Here is a 15,011-nt window from a genome sequence, read left to right on the forward strand (position 1 = left end):
AGAAGGAAAGCCTCCATGAGAAGGTTATAATGAACCTGGCGGAGATAAGATGAATCCAGATGTCAAAAGAGCCTGCTGAATAAAAGGAGTCAAAATGGAAATGCATGAAGTCAGGGAGGAGTTTGGCCCATTCGCAGGGTTCCTGGAGGATGGGGTGAGATACACCCATGTGGTTTTAGTTACCTTTGATGTAGGAAGGGACACACTGATTTCTCCACGGCAGTGAGCGGTGAGGCGTGGGCAAGAGCCAGGTATACCTGAGTCCTCTTCCGGCCTCTGGTGACCCTGGGATTGCGTGTTGAGACCTCAGCAAAGGCGATTTCTCACAGCCCGTATTGCAGTGGCATGGTCTCTGTTACAGCCCGTATTGCAGTGGCATGGTCTCTGTTCACAGGCTTTTCAGGATTAAGGCATGACCCTCTGTGTGAATGCATGCATGTAACTAATGCCTGTGAGGTAGAAAAGCATGATGCTGGTGTGTGCTGCATCTGAGTGAGGGGTTAGTTTTGTGAACTTGGAAATAGACACAAATTAAGTACCACTATCTTTACCCGCTTAAGTCCTGCCTCAGCTTCCTCTCGGCCCCTACGCTTTAATAGGTCTAGATGTTTAAAACTACCTCCCAACTTTAGCACACAGCTCATTCATAAATCTTTCTCTAACTCTTGACCGTGTTGGTTTTGAATGGAGCTGTATGTAGGACAGTGTTATAAATGTGGCATAATTAATACTTGCTGTAACCTAGCATGTAACTACCCATAATCACTAGCCTAGGTATGTTTAAACAGCCACTTCTTTCCTAGGAGGAATATATTTGGTAAATCAAATAAAACAAGAACTTTCTCCACAAGCAGAGGTGGTTTTTAGCTGTTACAGTAGAGGAGGTACAGTGTTCTGTTTATAGCTCTTGGACTTGCTTCAGAAAAAAAACCTTCACACTTATGTTACCTAAAATAAAACTTTGGGATATTGTGCTAAATTTTTGTATTAAAGGAAGTAAATTAATTTTTATGCTCTCTTCTTACACAGTAACTATATGAATATAACCTATGTATAAAACAGGTGTGTGGCAACATAGAGGGCAAAAAAAGAAAAACAAAACTTTTTCTAGAAATTTAAAAAAAAAACATCAGATAATATGAAGTTCAATTTCATTTTTTTCTTCCATTTGACTGAAAAATCAATAGAATTAGCATAATTAATGTTTTTAATTCTCTCAATGCAATTTTAAAGACATTAGCCTCTTAGCTGAGCCTCTTTCTAATGTGTATTTCTATTATTGCCCAGATTTCACAGACTTTTTTTTTTACCACTAATTTCTTAAGATAGCTCATTCAATACTAGTGAGAGTTAGACCGTGAAAGCAAGGACCGGAGGGAGCAGTAGAGAGATCATTCCTTCTCTCCTTGATTATTGTACATATTTGGGCTCCAAAATCTCTGTTTTTCTTCTCAGTGTCTACAGGGAAGCTGCCTTTTCATTCTTGGGTTTTTTCCATTCCATTCAGAAAAGACAAGAATTTCTTTCTTTCAGAGGAGAGAGGTCAAAGTGAAAAGCACCTCGTCTTCCTCACCTGGTGTAAACGGAGAACAACAGAAACACTGTGATGCCGGTCTCTGGCGCATGGGAGGTGTGCAGAGACTAAACGCACCCACTGTGTGATGCTTCTGTTGTCTTCACTCATGGAATCCAGGACCTTTCTTCTTAGAGCCTCTGACTATTAACCATCCCTCTCTGCTTGCTCTCCTGGCAATGCTCTCCTGAAGGGCTCACAACTCATTTCTATAGGGAGACAGCCTTTGTCTGCTAACAAGAGAGCTCCCTGGTCACGAGACATCATATACTCTTCTTGTTATGTTAACCTTCTGTTTTGTCATCGGATAGTACCTTTTAGTTATATAAAAATGATAGTAAATTGACTAGAGAATACTTTGTATATATGTAGGAAATGTTTCAGTTTGTCCCTGTGTGTCTGCCGTATTAACCTTCTAAGACTCAGGTAAGCTATTCATTGATTTCAGCATCGCTTACCAAAATGAACAATTACTGTGGTTCTGTTTACAAAACTTCCCTGTATTACTTTACCCCTTTACTCAATAGTCTGAAGCAAATCATCCTCTGCAAGCCACTGGGGGGAAGGCCTGGAATTAGCATCTGTTTCTCTTGAAAGCAAAATTAATCATCCATCTGTGTATCCCTAGTAAAAAATGTTTGTTCTTTGCCTGTCTGAAACACTCTTAGAACTTTGTACAGAACACTCTGCTACCATCCTCGAATTTCTCTCTAAGAAACCAGCCTGACTAGTAAGTGATCCACAGTGTATCCATTAGGCTGTGTGGACTGTCTGACAGCTTGAGTAAAATTGCATTTCCATGTAACCTTAACGAAGGTTCTCGTGATGACTCTTCTTGCAAATCTTTTACAAATCAGCTCGCTTGCCCTGAGAGCTGCTCTGTCTAGGTGTCTGTGGTCTATGTCTGGGCAGAAAAGTGTATGTCTTTTCTACTAGAAAAATAATGATCCTTAAAATTTACCTAGAATTATGATGCAATTAAAGCAGTACTGTTTTGGAATTGTGGGACCTTGAGATAGCCTACAGCCAGTACACTGTGCCCGTATGGCACCTCTCCCTGTGACATCTAGGGAAAGGCAGCTCACAAGCTGGGATGATAACCCATTATTTTTGAATTATTACACCAGTAATTGTATTCACAGCTTTTAACTCAGTTTAACTATAGAGTCACTTTTCTGGTCTTAGAATGTTTGCTTTGTTTTGTTTTCCCTTCCTCGTGTGCCTTTCCTTCCATCTTTTAGCTCTGACCTTTGAAGAACGCTGTAAGACATCATAGAGTCTTTGGGTCTCCTAGCTGCTGAGTATTTTCCCCAATGGGAGGGGATACTTTGCATTAGAACTTTGATGTTTCTTGGTTGGTTGTTGGGTGGATAGAGGATTGGCTGTTGTGTGGATGGGGTGTTGTTTTATTGATGGCATTTGTTTGTTTGTTGGTCTGGAGACTGATTCTCCCTGTGTGGCCCAAAATGGCCTTGAATTCATCATCCTCCTACCCAGTGTCCTGAATTCTAGGATTTCAAGTGTATGGTACCATGTCCAACTCAAACGTTACTTTTAAAACATCCTTTCACATGAGCCGTGTGGTGGTGGCACACATCTTTAATTCCAGCACTCAGGAGGCAGAGGCAGGCAGATGTCTGTGAGTTTGAGGCCAGCCTGGTCTACAGAGCCAGTTCCAGGACAGGCTCTAAAACTACAGAGAAACCCTGTGTCAAAACAACAACAACAACAAAATCCCTTTCCTATTAAGTCATATTCCCATCAGAGATTTGGTCATTGGCAACACCTAAGTCTTCTTTGGTCATTTATGAAACTTTCCCGAAATCTCAGGTGCCTCTTACAGGACATTCTTTCATTTGTGTGGAGGAACTCTCTAAATAGGATCATCTCATTTCCTTGTAGTCCTCAGGATTCATATAGAAAGCCATCCTGGAAATGTAAGTTCATAACATATATTAAATCAATCTAAAACTTATAGAAAGAAGCAAAGGAAAATAAATAGGACAGACTAATACATTTAAGATAATGTTTTTGTGATGTGTAAACTACAATATCTACATCCAAACTCTACATTGTGGAGATTCTCCCCTCAGTAGATAGATAGATAGATAGATAGATAGATAGATAGATAGATAGATAGATAGATAGATAGATAGATAATAGATAGATATCTTCTTGAAATTAAGAATCATATCTCAACTATATGCATCTTCCCTAGAGGGTTTCCATGGTGTCTTCCTTACAATAGTTGATACTTTAAAAAAAAATCCTTGTTGAGTGCTTGGAAGAATCATTGAATAATGTGATTTAGTATCCAAGGAGCACACTCAGACAGTAGCAAGCCCCTTATAGAGGGAACTAGATTTAATAAGAATGAGTTGAAAAGAAGGGAAATTGAGAGTTTTGCACACGAATTTGTATGACAAAATAAAAAAGTGTATACATTTGATTCATTAATAATTTTAACACGTAATAATTGAGTACCACTAGTAACAAAGATAGAGAAGGCAAAGTCACCCTCTTTGGAGTGCCAACACTTAACTCACTGCAGTTAGATTAACAGTTTTCTCTCCTCTGTTAAACTGCTCTGTGTTGGGATTCTGCATATTTTACATGCTTTGTCTTTTGACAGAGATAGAAACTTCCTAGTACTGCAATTTATGAGCATGTGATCTTAATTGAACAAATTCAGTGCGTGGAAGGAATTTGTAGAATTCTATTAGATTTTTCCCTTGATAGTTGTCTTTTAACATACCATTATATTGTAGCTTAATCATTTCCAGTTGATGATTACGTAGAAACTTCTCAGATGTACAGTCAAAGAGATCAGAAAACACAGAATCTTCTTCCATCTGTTTCTAAAATATGCACCTGAAACTGTTGCCACACAATTCTTATTTTGATTCTGACACTGCAGGAAATGTATAGTGAGCCTAGTGTTACCTGTGATCAGTTGTTGAAGTTAACACTTTGTGCTTCTCATGTACAATAACTGCTTTCCTATGTTATTTCAATTTTCATTAACTAATAAGTATTATAAAGTTGACTGCAAAACATAATTGGTTTTGCTTGTTTGGTTAGGTGGGTGGTTTTGGTTTCTGTCTTTGTTTTGTTTTTGTTTTTTTTAGATGGGGGTCTTAAGAATTCCAGTCTATCCTCAAACTCGCCTTGTTGAGGATGACCTTAAACTCACAGTCCTTCTCTACTTCCTGAGTGATGGGGTCACAGGTGCAGATGACAACACTTTGTTTGTGCAGTGCTGGGCATTGGTTAGGGCCCCCTGCGTGCCAGGCAAACCATCTACCCAATGAGGTATATCCCATGTCATTTCTTTCTTCATATGACTTTCTTTATTTTGGGCAGATTTCAGATATATTTACTGACCTCTTATATGGAGGGATGTTTCTCTTATTTAGGAAAGTTTCCATCTCTGTCTCAGCATACCTTAACAAAGCTATACTTATCCCAAGCCATCGAACATTGCGTAATTGGATATCAAAGTATCCCATTCCTGGTTTCAATTAAAAATTTTATACAACCAAAAAAGATTAAACCGACAAAATCCAATGGAATTCACTGTTGCCTCACAGGTTGGATAATCTATATATTAAATCCAAATATTTTCCTCAGATCCTCTGTTGGCAAGTACTGCAATGAATATTTAATAGTTTTAAACACCAGACTTTTTCCAGATTTTGAAGTTTGTCCAGTAGGGCTTTTCCTGATCACGTCTAGTGGTTTTATTGCCTCTTTAAAGATTCTCCTTCAGGCTGCACAGATTGTTTGTCCTTAACTTCTATGACAATAGTCTTCCTTGCAGTCGCCCACAACTCATCCATGCAGGTTAATTCTTCCATCATTTCGAGCTCAGTGCTGACTCCTCTAATGAATGACTGCACAATTTTACAATCTTCTGTTGACCTAGCAAGAGCAAGAAACCCAGTTTAAAAGCATTTCCTATAGTCTCAAACTGTTGATTCTATTACAGTGCCAACATTTTAAGCAATATTCTCACCAGAAAGGCTAAACAATGTTGAAAAAGAGTTTTCTGATACATGATGTAATCAGTCACTACAAACAAGTTTAACCCTTTACTGAGTCAACAATTGAAAACTTAATTTTAGTCTGGCCTTCTTAAAAAAGTATGTGTATGCGTGCGTGTGTGTGTGTATGTGTGTGTGAATTCTGCTACGATAAGACACTCCTTTTTAAACTTTCTAACTTCCGGCCTCTTGCATTTAAGTAAAGTTGAAATGTGTCTTTGAGCCAATGTTGCTGGTGTGTGTCATATGTGTTTTAGTTACAGATGTAGCTTCAGTACATAACAAACACAAAAGTTTGACATCTAATTCAAGAACAAAATACTCCACACTCCACTTTGCCTATAAATTATGACATTCAAAGTTCATCTTTCACATTCGACATGGTAGATATGTTCCAGGAATGAAAGACATAAGATAAAAGTCACAGGAAGACCTTGTATGTTCCATTTGAAATATGCCTAACTCCAGTCTGCTGCACAGCAAATAGGAGTGCTACCATCTCTGCCACCATCATGACAACTCAGATCTACTGCCGCAGCACAAATGAAACCAGCATCAATGCATTCGAGAATGGATATGGCTGTATCCTAATAAAGATTTATTCATATTTGCCAAAATTTTAATCTCATATACTCTTAACATTTTAAATCATCATCATTATATTATTATTATTATTACTGTCTTATGATTTAAAATGTAAAAACTGTGCTTGTGCCACAATCTATACAAGAACAGGTAAATGCTTGCAAGCCATAGATGGCCAACCCTGGTCCAGGATTTGGTTTTAGAGATTTAACATTTGCTTGCTTAACCTTCATCTTCAAATGCTATTCACTGGATTTACTAGAATCATGTAACTGAGGAATAGAAAACTCTTTGTGGGGAGGGCAGTCTCCTGTTAGAGCGGCCACGTCCAGTGGAGTAGATGTCCTTAAGTTAGAATTGCAGCAAAGCAACTCTATACCCTGCTTGTCTAAACCAAGTGGCAACTTGGTATTACCTTGGAGTCTCTATCTTAAAAACCCAAGATCGTATTATCTATAATTAGACATTTCCTGTGAGTGGTGGGGCTTCCAAACTATCCTTTGTTGTTTCACTCCTGTGGGAACACATACTTCCAAACATGGGCGTCATGCCACCAGCAGCCCCTCTGTGTGTATCCAGCCTCTACATGGACTTTCTCAACACACCCTCATTTCCATGTCTTGTTTGTGTTACTCAGGGTATCAGAGGCATCCCAGGAAGACCAGGATTGGCTGGATCCCCAGGTCCTCGAGGAGGAAAGGGCTTACCAGGCCCGCCAGGAAGCCCTGGTTTTCCAGGCCCAAAGGTACTTTCTTATCATGTGTGTCGGGGAGGACACGCCACCTGTTCCCACCCTACATATCCTGTCTAGATCATGGCTGAATGTGTTTTAAGAAAATCTGGGTGACAGGAAAACTGCATTAGGAAAAAGAAAAGTATGTGCCTACATGTGTCTGTGTCCCATGGTAACCAACAGGCATGCTGTTGGGGATAACTCGTTAACAGAGAACAAGAAGCATTTCCAAAATGTTCTTTTCTTTCTACTTGTTTCTACTTCTCCTTCCTTCTCTGTCATCTGCCTTGTACACGTAGAAAAATGGAATTTGCTTCTAGATGCATACTTTATCAAATACACTCTTATTCCTGCAAAGCTGTATAGCCATTCAATAACCTGATAAAAGAGCCAACCATTATTTAGATTGGCAGAAATCAAATGATAGTCATGGTAAAATCAGGTTCCATCCGCAGGAAACTGCTCTCTTTCTGGGGTCATCTCTAGAAGACAGGGAAAAGAGATCTCAAAACTATCACAAAACATGTTCTAGCTCACGTGACACTGTCTACACACGACTGTGCCACCCTTTCCCTCTTCTTTCCGCATGCATTCTACCCCAGTCCCTGGGATTTTCCTTTCTTGTATCTATACTTTTTGTTTATAATAATAAAATTTTACTTGTGGGAAACGGTGGAAAGGACAAAGATGAAATATTTGACATTCCCAATGTTTCGTGTTAGGCTGAAAATGGATATCTATTTATATTTCATTAATATATTTATAGGTTCAGAGGTCAAAATCACCTTTCTTTGTTTGGTCTGTAGGGTGAACAAGGGCTACCTGGTCAACCTGGAATTCCAGGTCAAAGAGGTCAACGAGGAGCACAAGGTGACCAAGGACAACATGGAGAGCCTGGCCTGAAAGGGCAGCCGGTATGTGTCAACTCTGAATCATCAAGCACTAATTCTGCAGGTCAGGCCTCCACTGTAGGGTAACAGTTCTTCTGTCTGTTCTCCTTGCAGGGGGAACACGGTGATCAAGGATTGACAGGATTCCAAGGATTCCCAGGTCCCAGAGTATGTGCATACGTGTTCTGATGGTCTTATATGTATCTCAGAAAGAGAGAGGTGCTGAGATAATCAATATTTAGTCTGTGACCTGAACTTTTCTTTAATCTTTAAAATCTTTATTTTATATATATATATATATATATATACCCATGCATTTGTGTTTTGAAAGCATTAATTCAAAACCCCTGTAATTTCTGAACTTGGTGAGTCAGGAAGATGAGAGTTCAAGGCAAGCCTGGGATAGATGAAACCTTGTCTGGAAAAAAAACTTAAAATAAGGCTGGAGAGATAGCTCGTTGAGTAAAGCACTTGCCACAGACAAGGGGCTGATGTCCAGAATCCAGAATCTGTACCAAACCCGTCACAGTAGCTCAGCCTTCTTCAGTCCCAGCAGCCACTGTGAGGAAACGGGAGGGAGTAATGGGGAACTTGCACGGTGGCCAGCTAGCACGGCTAATGCAGCAAGAGACGGTGTCAGAAACACAGTGTAAGATGATACTGTCCTCTAACGCTCTAAATACCCATATGTGCTCTGTCTGTCTGTCTGTCTATTATCTATCTATTTATCTATCTATCTATCTATCTATCTCTTTCTCTCACACACATACACTTAAACCAAAATTTCTATAATTGTATGTCCCATCAATTTTCTTATATGGTTGGCTTTTGTTCCCATTTTAAGAAATATTTTTGATAGCTTTCTAGATTGGCATGAGACTCTTCGTCTGTGAGCTATTTATAGAAGGCTAAAGCAGGCTTTCTGTTTTTCATTATATTTCTAGGGTCCAGATGGGGATGCTGGTATTGCTGGAATTGCAGGCCCTAAAGGTCCCCCTGGGCAAAGAGTAAGTATAGAGTCATTCTGTCATCCAAGACCTATGCTTGTTTGCTTATTGTAGGACTTTAAATTAATACACTTCACATTAATAAGTTAATAAAGTGATTTTCATGATGGAAACTCATAACGGCCCGTGCAAGCCCCAACCTTTCACAGCTCATAACTTAGTTTAAGCAAAATACCATAATAGATCACCCACACTTCTCGGTTCTTGTTTTAAAAAAAATCATCAGAATAGCTGTGGAGAATGGACAGCATGTCTGTTAACAGAACATCAGAAACATAATAAAGCAGTCTTGTGTCGTGCACATTAGCACAGCTGGAGAGCAAATGCCACCCACCCAGAGGAGGCTTGCCTCTGACCAGAACTCTTCAGGCCACACTTGACGGCTCTTTCCCCAAAGCTGAGTATTTCCTGCTCAAAATCAGGTAGCCCAAGAGAGGGGGGTGAATTGCTGAAAGAGTTCCAAAAATCAAAGGCTAGCGAATGTCAGTTCGGTGCCTGGAGCTGCAGAATGCAGGGAATGTAAACGAGCCAGGCTCGAGCCCGGCCAGTGCTAGCTCCGCTTCCTTGTAGTTTATATTAACCATGCCATCGTAATGAGGAACAGTCTATGAAACGGAAATGAAACAACACAGCCATTTCTATGAAACGGCAAACAGCGATCTGGCTGGTCACAGCAGCTGCTAGGGCCTGGGAGGACAGGGGAGAGGAAGACAAGAAGCAGTTCAAAGGCAGCAGGAAAGACTCCTGAAGAGCTTTGTGACCCAGCTGCTGTCCTGCTCAAAGTAGGGAATGAGGTCAAATTCTTAAACTTCTACATCACCCCCCTAACTCCGTCAATAAAACAAAGAGCAGCATTGTTGTGGTGACTGTTGGCTTGGAGACCTGCCTCAACACGTCTCCAGGTGTAAGCCTGTTGATCACTGTCACCATTTCTAAGGAACCAAGGAACGTGGGTGCTGTTATATAGTGTGTAACTGCTGGTTCGCCACAAGTGTGTACATACAAATAGACTACTGTAAAATAAATGTTGCTTCTGTGGCTTCATCGGAGAATGGCTGCTGTCCTCAGCAGAGTCCATGATGGGCTGAGGCTCTGAACCAGGCCAGGACTGAAGCCTATATCACTTTGTGGGTCAGTTACTTTTGTCACCTCGTTAATGGCAAAGTTCATGTAAAGAGCTCACAACCAGTCACTGACAAGCAAGACTTGTAATAAGAGAATGCCTGGGAGTCGCCTGTTGACTAGAGACAAGTAAAAAAGTCCTGATGCATTAGTGGGGGGAGGTGGTACCAGAGGTCAGTCTGTGTCCCTTCTGTCATTCAGTCCAATTAAAACTTTATGAGAGTGCTGTCACCCTGCTTTGCAGCTAGGGAGCTGAGTCTCTGGAGAGGTTAGCAAGACCATGGTAGGCTAGTACGACAGCAGAGGAAGAACTGGCTCCCTTATGATTGGCCAAGCTGTGTGCCATAGTGCTATTCACTAAACCTGTACAATCAGAGCGCACTGCGGGCAGTAAGTGGCCTCAAGTCTGCTTTCTCCTCCAAAATCAAGAAATGTTTGGTGATTAAGTAAGAATACTTAAACTAGAAAACTCAAGATTCTATTGCTCTTTGTTCCAGAAACACATTTACATAGATAACTGATCATACCATTAAAATCATAGTGCAGTGGATTTGAACATGTAGATAGATATAGATAATTGCTAATGCTTCCAGTCTCTTTTCTTCTAGTGTCTTCTAGTGTACATCTTTCTGTTCTTTTAATAGAAAATTATTTGGGAGAGTTACATCATAATTAATTAGACTAAAGCTTCTTCAATAGCCATTGAGTCTAGAGCAGTGGTTCTCAACCTGTGGGTCATGACCCATTTGACACAAACTTCTATCTCCAAAAATATTACATTACAATTCATAACAGTAGTAAAATTACAGGTATGAAGTAACACAAAAATAATTTTTTGGTTGGAGGTCACCACAACATAAAGAACTGTATTAAAAGATCACAGCATTAGAAAGGTGAGAACCACTGTGATAGAGGCTGCACTGAATTAATTAAAGTACCAAGCTTCTTGGTTCAAGTAGAGATCTTTGAAATTTGCCTCCCATGTTTACAAATTATCTTTTAAAGTTTGTTATGTTTAAAAAGCAACCCCAATTCCTTTAGTCTATTGGGTAATTTCTCCTTTTGCAGGTCCATTTAATAATAGAGCTGTCAGACAGCGAACCACATTACATTAGATTTAAACTGACAGTATTTTCTTTACCTCTGCATGTTCTGAAAAAAAGAGAAAACTATTAGGTACTTATCATTGGATATTCCATACTAACTGAACCAGAAAAAAAAAAAAAAAAAAAAGATTGCTGTCAGTGGACATGGGAGTGGAATTTGATACGGAGAAAACCAAACTAAAATGAGTATTTTATTTTCATCAAAAATGCAGTATATGTACATACTGAAAAGGATTAACTAGCTACCCTGTTCATCTGGGGATATCTTCATAATTGACAAGGTAGTCTTTCATGTTCGATTCTGCATTGGCCATGTCTCGCAGAAGGACCTGTGGCTTCTTTGGTCACATAAGGTTCCATCTGGACCTGCCCTGTGCTCTCTTCCTGCCATGCTCCCTGGAACTCAGGCACCTACCCCTCCATCATCCATGGATACTCGTATTTAAATGTGTGCATTATTCTAGTACCCCACATAAAGCAATTCCATTGGTTAAGCAGCGCTCTACACACAAATACATCCTTGGACTTCTCAGCACATGAGCACTTAATTTTGATTTATGTTGGTTAGGAAATCACAATTTACAGCACCCTTCGTAGGAAACTGCAGCGACATAGGCAATTGCACCACATACTGTCAAAATTACTATAATCTATTATAATAAATTTTGTCATATTACAACAAAAACTATTTAAAGATAGCTATTTTTCCATAGCACAAGTTTTCTAGGTTTTTTTCTTTTCAATTACGTGGAGAATGGGACTGACTTTTTCTCAGAGTGAGACTGTTTTCTCTCCCTCCACAGGGAAACACTGGCCCTCTTGGCAGAGAAGGTATAATAGGCCCAACAGGTGGAACTGTAAGTTGGTGGCAATGTTGTTCTTTTCTTTTGTTGTTGTTGCTGCTGCTGCTGTTGTTAGCCATGTTTTAAAATTCCTAATTCTAGAATACTCCATCAAGAATCCACCTGGGTATTTGGGAAAGAAAGGTTAAAAAAGAAGTTACCCGTTTTCTTCAGGAAGGCTGTCCTTAAGGGTCATAGGGTAACAGAAGGTTTGAATGGCGGAGGCACTTCGAGCTTGAGAAAAGAAAAATGGAGTGAGTCAGGGAGAGCAGTAAACATAGAAGCAGTCAGTAAAGCTGGAACCAGTTCCAAAGGAAGCTAAGTGAATTCTGATCGCCAAGATTTGAGTCTTTAGAAGCACCCGCTGTAAACAGAGAAAGATGTTGGCAAAATGAGCAAGAAAACCAGAACAGTGCAAGGGTAACAGAATGGTCTAAAGAAAGGTCCACGTGCCGGGCGTGGTGGCGCATGCCTTTAATCCCAGCACTCGGGAGGCAGAGGCAGGCGGATCTCTGTGAGTTCGAGACCAATCTGGTCTACAGAGCTAGTTCCAGGACAGGCTCCAAAGCCACAGAGAAACCCTGTCTCGAAAAACCAAAAAAAAAAAAAAAAAAAAAAAAGAAAGGTCCACGTGGTCAGCATGCTTTCCATGCACAGGTTTCATTGAATGACTATGAGAGGTGCAATAACTTCTCGAAAAATCCTTTTGTATCCTCTGTGGCTTTGTCCTGCTTCATTTCCCATGACATTTCTCAAATTGTTACAACAAATGGTTGAAGCAAGCATGATTTCTATTCAATAAAGTTTACAGAGGTCCATCTAGTTAGTCAAGGTAAGGGACCCAGCGAGCTACACAGCTGATGTCTCCATCTATCCCATCCGTAGAGTAAGCATATGGCCAGTACAGTAAGAAATTTGTCTGTAAACAACTAAGAAATAAGACAGTAACTGAAATGGTTTGGTGGGGCCTATTGCAGAACTGATAACTTGTGTACAGAGGGACACAATAGGGTCAAATAAATACAGGGAAAACCAAGATCCATTCCCTTCAATGAAGCCTTATTTCTGAAGCATTTGAAAGTGTTATGTGTAGACATTTAAAACTGAAAATGGAATGTTTAAAGTGTTAAGGAGAGCTCTTATCTTTATAAATTTAGAGAATTCACCGCTAAAGTTACTGGAGTTTATTCAAAAGAAATAAAATGTGTAACTCATTCTCTTGGCTTCCAACATTTGCTCCTCGGAGAGACATAAAACTGTAGGTGGGAGAGTTCTCATAGTTCAGTGGGCGGCTCTTCAGAACACGCTGTTCTGATTAAAGGATCATTGTTCTCCTCTGTCAGAAATGTGAAATACTATTGGTCAAGGAAAATGTGAGAAAGAAATGTCTCAGTTAAAATATCTGACCATGTTTTGCTTAGACAATCACTGTTAAAGGTCGTTATGTGATAAAGAAATGTCTTGATTAAAGTATCTGACTATGTTGGGTTACAATCGCTGTTGAAGCTCACTAGGCTCGTCACCATGCGCATCAAATGTCTTGACAAATTCTTTCCGTGCTCCATGTTTTCCGTTCTAAGAAGAGAAGTCCATTATAAGAAATAAGCCTCTGAAATTCACTCAAACAGAAATATTGTGAGGGAAAATAGGTGGGGGTAGAGGCAATGATGGATTTCTTTTCAAAATCAGAAACAATGAGATTGCAGTTATTGTAATGGAATGCATGGCAGGAGAAAGAAAGACACTGATCAAGGTTAACAGACCAGACTGCAGAATTAGATATGTGAGCATATTGTAATTTCATTATTACAAAAGATGCCGCAAGCACAGGGGATACTGAACCAAACAGACTTACAGTTAAGTACGGTAGTTAAGGATGAAGGACTTCAGGTTTGGTTAGTTTTTCCATTTAGTTACCTACAATTGCTCAGAATCACCCTCACGTGTTAGATATTTCTGATGTCTGATTACCTAGCGTTTGGTCACATGGCTACTCCACACTGGTGGAAGGGAAGAAGATGGAATTATTTGGGATACCATTAGTGTTGAAAAGACATTGTCATCCCATTTCACCATTAAAAAAAACCACCAGATAAAATTAATGTGAAAAACAGAACAGGAAAGTCATTTTTAAAATGCTCTAGAAAGCCAAGATGTAGTTTGCAGTTTGGGGAGATCTTCTAAATGAGACTAGAAGGCTCACATCTTTTTAAAAACGTGCTTTAAAACTGGATCCTCAGATTTGATATGAAAAAATTATTCCCCAAAATAATTTTAAATTCAGTGTGGAGCAGCTAAAAGTGCTTGTCACGTGAGCCTGAGTTCAGTCCCCAGATTCCACAGTGGAGGAGAAGAACTCACCCCTGAGGGTAGTCCTCTGAGCTCACCTGTGACCCACAATACACTGCAATATATAAAATCGAAAGGGGGACAGAAAGTGAGAAATGAAAGAGAACAAAGAAATTGTTTAGAAACAAGGATTTTGAAAGTAAAGAGAAGCAAGGATTGGAACCTAGAAACCGAAAGACTCTCCTCCCCAAAAGCTTTCGTGCGCGGTTGTCAGATCACTGTTGTGACTGCCCTACCCGAGTCAGAGTCCTGTTGTCCCGTCTCACTGCCAGGCAGAACTCGACGTGGTGAACCGAGAGCGTAATCCACAGCGTGGGTTGTTTGGGTTTGTTTGTGGGGAACCTCTCATTACTTGGGGAATCTGGACTGTACGTGAATGCACAGGTCCTCCTAGATAGGACAGGAATATAAATGGCACTCTTCTGATTGTAACTGCTGCTGCACCAAACGCACAGTGGCCCATGACGCTCAACTACCATCTTCTTCCCTCTCTTTTAGGGACCCAGAGGCGAAAAAGGCTTTAGAGGTGAAACTGTAAGTTTAACTGGATAATGAGATCTGTGATTACAGCAGCCTTGTCTCTAGGCGATAATCTCCAGGGGATCAAAGACTCTGATGCTTGTGGACTCAAAATCAAATTATAGTTGCAGAGAGGTAGAAATAACCTATATGGTGCTTTCCAGTGGGACCTGATAAGCGCTGTGTTTAAGGACCTACCAATCATATTCTCCCCAGATTACTGTGTACAGTAGAGTGTCTGA

The 15,011-nt window shown here is 40.1% G+C and overlaps 1 protein-coding gene across 4 annotated transcripts in view; it reads left to right on the top strand.

Annotated features, from left to right (window-relative positions):
- Window positions 1–15,011, top strand: part of Col24a1 (collagen type XXIV alpha 1 chain) — a 240,113-nt gene that overhangs the window by 193,399 nt on the left and 31,703 nt on the right. For all 4 annotated transcript variants that reach the window (XR_009058690.1, XM_057794063.1, XM_057794064.1 and 1 more), the window contains exons 48-53: window positions 6,839–6,946; window positions 7,741–7,848; window positions 7,939–7,992; window positions 8,769–8,831; window positions 11,863–11,916; window positions 14,749–14,784. Coding sequence is in view for 3 of the 4 variants with exons in the window: in XM_057794063.1 (XP_057650046.1) it covers window positions 6,839–6,946; window positions 7,741–7,848; window positions 7,939–7,992; window positions 8,769–8,831; window positions 11,863–11,916; window positions 14,749–14,784 (423 nt within the window). In the remaining variant the exon portion in view is untranslated. The remainder of the gene's footprint in view (window positions 1–6,838; window positions 6,947–7,740; window positions 7,849–7,938; window positions 7,993–8,768; window positions 8,832–11,862; window positions 11,917–14,748; window positions 14,785–15,011) is intronic.

This window comes from Chionomys nivalis, chromosome 18 (genome assembly GCF_950005125.1).
Source record: "Chionomys nivalis chromosome 18, mChiNiv1.1, whole genome shotgun sequence".
NCBI classification, from domain to species: domain Eukaryota; kingdom Metazoa; phylum Chordata; class Mammalia; order Rodentia; family Cricetidae; genus Chionomys; species Chionomys nivalis.